This window comes from Coregonus clupeaformis, chromosome 36 (assembly GCF_020615455.1).
Source record: "Coregonus clupeaformis isolate EN_2021a chromosome 36, ASM2061545v1, whole genome shotgun sequence".
NCBI classification, from domain to species: Eukaryota; Metazoa; Chordata; class Actinopteri; order Salmoniformes; family Salmonidae; genus Coregonus; species Coregonus clupeaformis.
The window spans coordinates 36,261,578-36,273,335 of record NC_059227.1 but is presented as its reverse complement, the minus strand read 5'-3'; the positions used below and the strand labels follow the sequence as shown (position 1 = coordinate 36,273,335).

The window sequence follows — 11,758 nt, the reverse complement described above, 5'->3', positions numbered from 1 at the left end:
CCACAGGCTACAGCCCCCTCTGCCCACCTGCCTGCCTGCCTTGGGCCTGAACTCCACAGTGAGTCCAGTCCACCTTCTCCTCCGTCACCTCTCTCCCCAGCCTGTCCTTACCCAGGCTCCTCTGCTCTATTTACCAGGTCTGTTTATTCCTAATAGCCCAGAGCAGTCAGTCTGTCTGCCCTCAACATGTCAGTCCTGCGGTTCAGTTCCCAGTCAGCCAGCAAGGGTCAGGACAGGACAGGACAGGACAGGACACAGAGCAACCTGAACCCTGACTCATGTACCCAGAACCACCAAACAGATGACATATAGATCACACCAAACACTAAAAATGGGACCGGATGGCTCTCTGCACTCAGCATTAAGGAGATGGATTGGGGGTAAAGCCCTGCGACTGACTAGCATCCTGTCCAGGGCTGTACTTGTAGTCTAGACACTTCTGTGTTGTGAGATGGCACATAGGAGACCACCAGAGAAGAGTGTATGGTAATTCTCCACAGATCAGCCCTCTCTGTCCTTCAGCTTAGCACGTAGCAGCAGCTCTGTGCCATCAGCATTGACCTACACACAGAGGCACTGGAGATTAAGAAAATAAAGTAAGCCTTATCTGAGCCAGAACGCCCCACAGGGCAGAAGTCCATCTCCTGTTTCTGTAGTGTGAGGCAGATTGATGTTGCTAGATTCTCCTGAAGAGCAAGCAAGCACAGAGAAAAACACTCTGTCTACCATGATAATAAATTGTCAGCTTACCTAGCTCTTTTCTTTAGTTTTCAATGACAGATCTGTTTGGAAAATGGAATGCAAACTTTGAAATAGAAATGGCCATGTTATTTAACATGGCTCTCAGTAAAGACACAGAAGTAGGAAATCACTTCAGGGTCCATGACTGTGCTTCTATATATTCTCTGCAGTCTGCCTAGCGAGGCTGTCACATTTGTTTGCTCTAGTGCTCATCAGCAGAGAGTGTGAGTGTGTCTATCTAGGGCTGTCGAAGGGGGAGGCAATTTACCGGCACACCGGTGACTCCGGGCTTTGTCTCCTCATAACATGACTTTGATCAAACAGCTTGATTTTCCCCCTCGTTAGAGCTCTAATGAGATCTCTGCTGCTTTGAGGGGCTGAGGACGACTTTGATCCCGGCTATTTAATGGTCCAGCAATCCCTCTGCTGCTACTCCTAATCTGATCGTTCTTCAAACCTGTCACTGGCCTGGGCGGAAAAGCACTAGGCAGGACGCACCAACTGTGTAGAATAAGAGAGAGAGAGAGGGAGAGAGGGAGAGAGAGAGGGAGAGAGGGAGAGAGAGAGATTGGCGGCAGTTTGTTATAGCCTACACACACAACATCTCATAAACGTACGAGGCAGAAATGTATAATGAGAGACATAGCTCAGTCAGAAGTGCCAGGGTTATAATGACCATGCTGGGAGCCATAAGTCACGTTCCCTAGCAGCCTCGTAGGCTTGCTGGATAGCAGGGGTCCCCAATTACATTCAGCTGTGGGCTGCTTACAGGGTAAGGAAACCAATATGCTTCAGATACGTAGGCTTGCTGGATACAATATACGGGGCTTCAGCTCAGTGCATGTCAGCTGGGAACATAAACAATGCCAAAATAACATGACTTTTATGCAGAGACATGCATGCACGCAAACACGTACATGTAAGCATGCTTACACACTCTCACAAGGTTGCTCGGAGATATGAACAAACACACAGTTTATAAATTGGCAGAGGACGGCGTTTTCCCTCAGGTGCACTGCACACCATGCATTACTAGGCTATAATAGTTTGATATCCTCATGAACAGTCTACCCTTGTCAGTTTTTCTTTCACTTTTTCTCCCCAGAGCAGATAAAATAACTATTCCTTACAGATGTAGGATCTTAATTTTATCACTCTTTTGTTGCTGCAAACTTTCCTGCACAGCACGAAATGCAAACTTGTAGTGTATTCAAGGTTTAAAAAGGCTTCTAAAGTTTGTAATTTCCACTTTTAAAATGTCAGACTTGATTTGCCCTAACAAAAAATGTGCATGACTGGTGCGGAAGCTGTTCTTAAACAAAGGTGTCTTTCTTCACTTATCACACTACCGCTGACTCAGACCTGCTGGAAATCACTGACCTCACTGTCCCTTTTATGAGTTTTACAGTGGGTGAAAAGCTAAAATGATGACCAATTGTTTTAGTACAAAAGGACTCATTCGTTTTTTTCTGGTATAATAATGCACATACAAAGATGAGTTCTTTGTCTTTATATAAATGTGCCGTCTTGCGGGAAACCCTCTGAGAGAGTTTGTGTGTGTGTGTTCGTGCGCATGTTTGAGAGAGAGGAATATTTGTCCTGACAAGGCTCGTTGCAGTGAACCCAGGGCAGAGGCAGGGTTTTGTGTCCCTCAGAGAGTGGCTGTATTTATATCCTGATGCACTGAGGGTACGGCATGTCCTAAGCAGGGTTCTGATTCTACCACTAACTAATGGAGGAAGGATGTGTGTGTGTGTGTGTGGCTGGAGTCTGAGCTGTTGACTCTGTCGTGGTATGGCAGGCAGTGTCCCTCACATGAGCCTTCAGGCTGCCATGGCGACATGTACAGGATGTTATGATGAGGTACTTTGCATCAGAAAGAGTCATTGAGAAATGTAAGGGGAAGTGGGCTGCTCTTACAGTGAGGGAAAAAAGTATTTGATCCCCTGCTGATTTTGTACCTTTGCCCACTGACAAAGAAATGATCAGTCTATAATTTTAATGGTAGGTTTATTTGAACAGTGAGAGACAGAATAACAACAAAAAAATGCAGAAAAACGCATGTTAAAAATGTTATAAATTGATTTGCATTTTAATGAGGGAAATAAGTATTTGACCCCCTCTCAATCAGAAAGATTTCTGGCTCCCAGGTGTCTTTTATACAGGTAACGAGCTGAGATTAGGAGCACACTCTTAAAGGGAGTGCTCCTAATCTCAGTTTGTAACCTGTATAAAAGACACCTGTCCACAGAAGCAATCAATCATTCAGATTCCAAACTCTCCACCATGGCCAAGACCAAAGAGCTCTCCAAGGATGTCAGGGACAAGATTGTAGACCTACACAAGGCTGGAATGGGCTACAAGACCATTGCCAAGCAGCTTGGTGAGAAGGTGACAACAGTTTGTGTGAATAAACACAAAATACCTGTCAATCTCCCTCGGCCTGGGGCTCCATGCAAGATCTCACCTCGTGGAGTTGCAATGATAATGAGAACAGTGAGGAATCAGCCCAGAACTACACTGGAGGATCTTGTCAATGATTTCAAGGAAGCTGGGACCATAATCATCAAGAAAACAATTGGTAACACACTACGTCGCGAAGGACTGAAATCCTGCAGCGCCCGCAAGGTCCCCCTGCTCAAAAAAGCACATATACAGGCCCGTCTGAAGTTTGCCAATGAACATCTGAATGATTCAGAGGAGAACTGGGTGAAAGTGTTGTGGTCAGATGAGACCAAAATCGAGCTCTTTGGCATCAACTCAACTCGCCGTGTTTGGAGGAGGAGGAATGCTGCCTATGACCCCAAGAACACCATCCCCACCATCAAACATGGAGGTGGAAACATTATGCTTTGGGGGTTTTTTCTGCTAAGGGGACAGGACAACTTCACCGCATCAAAGGGACGATGGACGGGGCCATGTATCGTCAAATCTTGGGTGAGAACCTCCTTCCCTCAGCCAGGGCATTGAAAATGGGTCGTGGATGGGCATTCCAGCATGACAATGACTCAAAACACACGGCCAAGGCAACAAAGGAGTGGCTCAAGAAGAAGCACATTAAGGTCCTGGAGTGGCCTAGCCAGTCTCCAGACCTTAATCCCATAGAAAATCTGTGGAGGGATCAGAAGGTTCGAGTTGCCAAACGTCAGCCTCGAAACCTTAATGACTTGGAGAAGATCTGCAAAGAGGAGTGGGACAAAATACCTCCTGAGATGTGTGCAAACCTGGTGGCCAACTACAAGAAATGTCTGACCTCTGTGATTGCCAACAAGGGTTTTGCCACCAAGTACTAAGTCATGTTTTGCAGAGGGGTCAAATACTTATTTCCCTCATTAAAATGCAAATCAATTTATAACATTTTTGACATGCGTTTTTCTGAAATTTTTTGTTGTTATTCTGTCTCTCACAGTTCAAATAAACCTACCATTAAAATGATAGACTGATCATGTCTTTGTCAGTGGGCAAACGTACAAAATCAGCAGGGGATCAAATACTTTTTTCCCTCACTGTAAGTATATAAGACTGTCTCTAAATAACACGTCTCAAACTGACAATGATGACATATAATTACGCTCTCAACTTTCCGAGATTGGGGCAGTTTGAATCCTCCCCAACTCCGGGAAGATTATCCTACTTTAAACTTTCTTTGGTCATCCTCCCCAACTCAGGCAAGATTAGCCTACTCTATCCCAGTAATGAAAGGGAAAGCGGATTATTGTGTGGGCTTTTAGGCTTTGGTTAAAAAATGTGTTTGAAGTACAGATAGCGCGCTGGTGACATTTAGGGGTGAAAATGAAGAGGTCTGCTTACTGTAGATGGACAGTGTAAATCCGGAGTGGAAATGTTCCCCTGAGCATTACACTGAAGTTTTCTGGAGCCAAATATAACCGTTTTTAGCTGCCATTGCTTTGCCCTTTACAAGAACAAGCTCTGACGCTCATTTCCAGCTCTTTGCCTGACGACTCAAACTGAATTTTTCCGCTGCTCTATCGCTCATTACATACTTCAGTTTGAGACTGCCATCATTGAAGTAATTTGCGGTGATGTCAAAATGAGGGGTGTTGTACAAAACAAAGTCATCAACAATTGGATCATCTCTAACCAATCAGAGAATCAAAGCCAATGCCGAATTTTCAAAACACCGCTTTATCCACCGGTCAGTGTTTCCGTTAGCCGGTATTAGTCAGCTTTTGGCTGATAAAAAAATGTAAAGCTGATAAATAAAACTGGCGCTAGCCAATTGTCCGAAAAAAAAGAAGATGTAATTGCAAAATAATGCTTTTTAGCCTATTCATTGATGGAATACCAGTCGATGGAAATACATTTGACCAGTCATGCTTATCGGTCTACAGGTTAATTTGCATAATTTAGTGGAATAAATTGGTTCATGTGCATTTTTGTTTGTCGTTATGTTTACCACATGCGCACCGCATACAGGAAATCTGTCAGACAGCACGAGAGCTGCTGCTACAGCTTCTCAAACAGCTCATTCGTTGCTGCTGGATTGAAACGTGCTTTTATAAACCCAATCATTGCGTGACAATTCTAAATGTAATCGCGTGTTAAAAACACGATTAAAAAGAGCTAACATTTTCTCTAGGCCTACTGTTTTTTTCAAATGAATTTGGGATATATCGTCCCACAGTCTGTTTGGAGTAGGCAATTTATTTATTGCACAGAACACCAAGCTGACCAATAGAATAGGTCAAGGTTTTTTTTGTGTGTTTTTTTTTTGTCATTTAGCAGACGCTCTTATCCAGAGCGATTTATAGGAGCAATTAGGGTTAAGTGCCTTTCTCAAGGGCACACCGACAGATTTTTCACCTAGTTGGCTCGGGGATTAGAACCAGCGACCTTTCGGTTACTGGCACAACGCTCTTAACCACTAAGCTACCTGCCGTTTCTACTATGGGGGATATTAGCTTGACGTAGGCTAGTGATTTTGCTCTTCGTTACTCGTCTTTTTGGCTGAGGAAAAGTAAATGTAGCAGTTATTGTAACATCTTCAAAGTGCGCATCAGAATTCGGTAAGGAGGTACGCCGTTGCATCCTCGAGTTGTATGTTCTGTTAAGATGAATAAAAATATTTTAAATGTGATTTCTGTCATTTTGAGCACCGTGGATGGACACCCTAATCAGGTTACGCACCCAAGGCATATGGCTCTGGTAAATTTCTCAAATGTCCGTTAAATTAAAATGCTGCTGGTCAAATGTCCGGCACCACATTTTCCTAACTGAAACCCTGCCATGAGGGTTCTGGCTCTGGCCAAACCCATTGGTTTCTGGGACCAATCAGAATGATTCTGGACATCCCGGACAATTTGTTCCCTTTCCAGACTTAAGACTGGGCTAGCTAGCACTCTAATTAGACTAGGGCTGTCCCCAACAAAAAAAAGTTGTCTGTTCTTTCGACCAATCAATTGTGACTGATTGCTCTACTAAAGAAATCTCAGTCGACCAAACAATCGACCAGTCGACTAAATGGGGTCAGCCCTAAATTAGGCAATCAAATACAGAGGTTTGCAGCTTGGACCCGAGTCTGATAGATCATTTTCAGGCTATGGGGTCTGTCCTTGGCGTAACCCCTGTTTTAGTAAGAGGAAAAAGACAACCATCAGTAAATAGCAGGGCCATATATCTAAATACATGGCTCTGGTAAATACTGTTTGTACTAATTACAAAATGACAAGGCCAGCAACAGAACAACCATGATTTAAACTTTACATAAAGCACAGTCCGACCCCCTGTGCAGCACAACAGGACAACAGAGGGTGCACACACAGTTATGCCTACACTCAGTGTTATAGTGCTATTGGAGAAGTGAATGAGTGTTTGTACTGTTTGTCCTATGGGCTGTGGGTATTCTGTACTGTGTGTGACTGCCATGGTCTGTGACCTGTGACAAAGCAACACGGGTCCCAGATGGCTGGGCTTATTTGTATGCTGCACTGGTCGAAGGGCAGTGGCAGCCGGCCGGCCCGCCCGCCACCGTGGGGGCGCACTTGGGGCTCACGTCCGACAGACAGCCCTCCACAGCGCTCTGCCTGCTGCCTGCAAACTGGAGCCTGGCTGGGCCAAAATATGTGATGGAACAGCCCTACTCCCTTTTTAAAGCTGCCGATGAAATAATAATGTCAAAGAAAATACTGCTGAAGTAATCATTCTTTAATTGATTCTCATCACTAGAGACCTGAGGCGACACCACTCTTTGGTTCAGTATAAGGCTACATATAGTAGCCTACAGCACATCTTTGTAGAAAAACCCATTAGAAACGCAATCATTCTCATAGTAATCATAATTACAATGTCCATCGGGCAACAAAACAATTATCCCAAAATTGTATCCCAAATTATTTATTCTCAGAGTACAAGCAGATCAAATAGAGCTCCGACTCATCGTTGAAACAATTTGAAACATAATTGAGTGTCATCTCCCTGCTGTCCTGAGAACTATGTTGTAATTAGGTGTTTCTAGACAGCTACATTAACAGAGAAGCAGGATGCAACTAGTGACATGATTGATACACCCCTTCTCAAAAAACCAACACTCGATCCCTCTGATGTCAACAACTACAGACCAGTATCCCTTCTTTCTTTTCTCTCCAAAACTAATGAGCGTGCCGTCTTTAGCCAACTCTCTTGCTATCTCTCTCAGAATGACCTTCTTGATCCAAACCAGTCAGGTTTCAAGACTGGTCATTCAACTGAGACTGCTCTTCTCTGTGTCACGGAGGCTCTACGCACTGCTAAAGCTAACTCTCTCTCCTCTGCTCTTGTCCTTCTAGACCTGTCTGCTGCCTTTGATACTGTGAACCATCAGATCCTCCTCTCCACCCTCTCCGAGCTGGGCATCTCCGGCGCGGCTCACTCTTGGATTGCGTCCTACCTGACCGGTCGCTCCTACCAAGTGGCGTGGCGAGAAGCTGTCTCCGCACCACGTGCTCTCACCACTGGTGTCCCCCAGGGCTCAGTTCTAGGCCCTCTCCTATTCTCGCTATACACCAAGTCACTTGGCTCTGTCATATCCTCACATGGCCTCTCCTATCATTGCTACGCAGACGACACACAACTAATCTTCTCCTTTCCCCCTTCTGATAACCAGGTGGCGAATCGCATCTCTGCATGTCTGGCACACATATCAGTATGGATGACGGATCACCACCTCAAGCTGAACCTTGGCAAGACGGAGCTGCTCTTCCTCCCGGGGAAGGACTGCCCGTTCCATGATCTCGCCATCACGGTTGACAACTCCGTTGTGTCCTCCTCCCAGAGTGCGAAGAGCCTTGGCGTGACCCTGGACAACACCCTGTCGTTCTCCGCTAACATCAAGGCGGTGACCCGATCCTGTAGGTTCATGCTCTACAACATTCGGAGAGTACGACCCTGCCTTACACAGGAAGCGGCACAGGTCCTAATCCAGGCACTTGTCATCTCCAGTCTGGATTACTGCAACTCGCTGTTGGCTGGGCTCCCTGCCTGTGCCATTAAACCCCTACAACTCATCCAGAATGCCGCAGCCCATCTGGTGTTCAACCTTCCCAAGTTCTCTCACGTCACCCCGCTCCTCCGCACACTACACTGGCTTCCAGTTGAAGCTCGCATCTGCTACAAGACCATGGTGCTTGCCTACGGAGCTGTGAGGGGAACGGCACCTCCGTACCTTCAGGCTCTGATCAGTCCCTACACCCAAACGAGGGCATTGCGTTCATCCCAATGGTGGAACAAGCTCCCACACGACGCCAGGACAGCAGAGTCACTCACCACCTTCCGGAGACATTTGAAACCCCACCTCTTTAAGGAACACCTGGGATAGGATAAAGTAATCCTTCTAAATCACGTAAATGTAAATGTAAATGTAATACAAGCAATGTTAGGCCCATACAGTGAGGGAAAAAAGTATTTGATCCCCTGCTGATTTTGTACGTTTGCCCACTGACAAAGACATGATCAGTCTATAATTTTAATGGTAGGTTTATTTGAACAGTGAGAGACAGAATAACAACAAAAAAATCCAGAAAAACGCATGTCAAAAATGTTATAAATTGATTTGCATTTTAATGTGGGAAATAAGTATTTGACCCCTCTGCAAAACATGACTTAGTACTTGGTGGCAAAACCCTTGTTGGCAATCACAGAGGTCAGACGTTTCTTGTAGTTGGCCACCAGGTTTGCACACATCTCAGGAGGGATTTTGTTCCACTCCTCTTTGCAGATCCTCTCCAAGTCATTAAGGTTTCGAGGCTGACGTTTGGCAACTCGAACCTTCAGCTCCCTCTACAGATTTTCTATGGGATTAAGGTCTGGAGAATGGCTAGGCCACTCCAGGACCTTAATGTGCTTCTTCTTGAGCCACTCCTTTGTTGCTTTGGCCGTGTGTTTTGGGTCATTGTCATGCTGGAATACCCATCCACGACCCATTTTCAATGCCCTGGCTGAAGGAAGGAGGTTCTCACCCAAGATTTGACGGTACATGGCCCCGTCCATCATCCCTTTGATGCGGTGAAGTTGTCCTGTCCCCTTAGCAGAAAAACACCCCCAAAAAATAATTTTTCCACCTCCATGTTTGACGGTGGGGATGGTGTTCTTGGGGTCATAGGCAGCATTCCTCCTCCTCCAAACACGGCGAGTTGAGTTGATGCCAAAGAGCTCCATTTTGGTCTCATCTGACCACAACACTTTCACCCAGTTCTCCTCTGAATCATTCAGATGCTCATTGGCAAACTTCAGACGGCCCTGTATATGTGCTTTCTTGAGCAGGGGGACCTTGCGGGCGCTGCAGGATTTCAGTCCTTCACGGCGTAGTGTGTTACCAATTGTTTTCTTGGAGACTATGGTCCCAGCTGCCTTGAGATCATTGACAAGATCCTCCCGTGTAGTTCTGGGCTGATTCCTCACCGTTCTCATGATCATTGCAACTCCACGAGGTGAGATCTTGCATGGAGCCCCAGGCCGAGGGAGATTGAAAGTTATTTTGTGTTTCTTCCATTTGCGAATAATCGCACCAACTGTTGTCACCTTCTCACCAAGTTGCTTGGCGATGGTCTTGTAGCCCATTCCAGCCTTGTGTAGGTCTACAATCTTGTCCCTGACATCCTTGGAGAGCTCTTTGGTCTTGGCCATGGTGGAGAGTTTGGAAACTGATTGATTGATTGCTTCTGTGGACAGGTGTCTTTATACTGGTAACAAGCAGAGATTAGGAGCACTCCCTTTAAGAGTGTGCTCCTAATCTCAGCTCGTTACCTGTATAAAAGACACATGGGAGCCAGAAATCTTTCTGATTGAGAGGGGGTCAAATACTTATTTCCCTCATTAAAATGCAAATCAATTTATAACATTTTTGACATGCATTTTTCTGGATTTTTTTGTTGTTATTCTGTCTCTCTGTCACGCCCTGGCTATGGGGACTCTTTTATGTTGAGCCAGGGTGTGTAGGTTCTATGTTATAGTTTTCTATGTTTTGTTTGCTATGGTTTTCGTTCTAGATCGGTTAGATCTATGTTGGCCAGGGTGGTTCCCAATCAGAGGCAGCTGTAGCTCGTTGTCTCTGATTGGGGACCATACTTAGGCAGCCTGTTTTCACTAGTCATTGTGGGATCTTGTTCCGAAAGGTTTGTGTTAACCTAGGACTTCACGTTTCGTTTGTTGTTTTGTTCGTGTGGTGTACTTCAATAAAAGATGTACGTTTATCACGCTGCGCCTTGGTCCGCTTCATCTGTCGACGATCGTGACAGAAGATCCCACCACGACTGGATCAAGCAGCGTGAAGAGGAGAGAGGATGGACTTGGGAGGAGAGAAAGTCTGGCGAGAGGCATGGAGGCCATGTTCACAGGGGAGAGACAAGCCCAAAAAAATGTTAGGGGGGGGCTCACGCCGTGGACGACGAGGCAGCAGGAGGCCGCGATAGAGCGGTTCAGCCGGTTAGTAGAGGAGGCCGCCAGGTTACGGGGGCTATTGGTCACGAGGGAGAAGGAGAGTGTGGAGGCACGGCGAGAGGAACTGGTTAGGCAGCAGAGGGAGCGGAGGTTTATGAGGAAACCCAGTCCCGCTCCTCGCACCAAGCAAGTGGTGTGTGTCACCAGTCCGGTCCGGCCCGTTCCTGATTCCCGCACAAGACCAGTGGTGTGTGTTCCCAGTACGGTCAGGCCCGTTCCTGCTCCCCGCACCAAGCCAGTGGTGCGCGTCGTCAGCCCGGTCCGGCCCGTTCCTGCTCCCCGCACCAAGCCAGTGGTGCGCGTCGCCAGCCCGGTCGGCCCGTTCCTGCTCCCCGCACCAAGCTAATGGTGCGGCGTCGTCAGCCCGGTCCGGCCCGTTCCTGCTCCCCGCACCAAGCCAGTGGTGCGGCGTCGTCAGCCGGTCTGGCCGTTCCTGCTCCCCGCACCAAGCCAGTGGTGCGGCGTCGCCAGCCCGGTCCGGCCCGTTCCTGCTCCCCGCACCAAGCCAATGGTGCGCGTCGTCAGCCCGGTCCGGCCCGTTCCTGCTCCCCGCACCAAGCCAGTGGTGCGCGTCGTCAGCCCGGTCCGGCCCGTTCCTGCTCCCCGCACCAAGCCAGTGGTGCGCGTCATCAGTCCGGCACGGCCCGTGCCTGTTCCACCGGTGCCTGGTCCGGCACCGGTCAGCTGCTCCACTCCGGAGCCAGAGCAATCCGCTCCACCGGTGTCCAGTCCAGCTCCGGCCAGCGGGGCCAGACCAGACCAGGGGCGCTACGGGGGGGTAGAAAGAGAGTGGTGGTCACGCCCGGAGCCGGATCCGCCTCCGAGGCGGAATGCCCACCCGGCCCCTCCCCTGTTGGTTTTGGTTGGCGCGGTCACAGTCCGCGCCTTTGGGGGGGGGGTACTGTCACGCCCTGGCTCTGGGGACTCTTTTATGTTGAGCCAGGGTGTGTAGGTTCTATGTTATAGTTTTCTATGTTTTGTTTGCTATGGTTTTCGTTCTAGATCGGTTAGATCTATGTTGGCCAGGGTGGTTCCCAATCAGAGGCAGCTGTAGCTCGTTGTCTCTGATTGGGGACCATACTTA

The 11,758-nt window shown here is 47.6% G+C and overlaps 1 protein-coding gene across 1 annotated transcript in view; it reads right to left on the bottom strand.

Moving 5' to 3' along the window:
- Positions 1–501: 501 nt before the first annotated feature.
- Positions 502–11,758, bottom strand: part of LOC121552624 (meiosis-specific protein MEI4-like) — a 34,474-nt gene continuing 23,217 nt past the window's right edge. The window contains exon 6 of the mRNA XM_045211210.1: positions 502–561. Within this exon, the coding sequence (XP_045067145.1) occupies positions 502–561 (60 nt within the window). The remainder of the gene's footprint in view (positions 562–11,758) is intronic.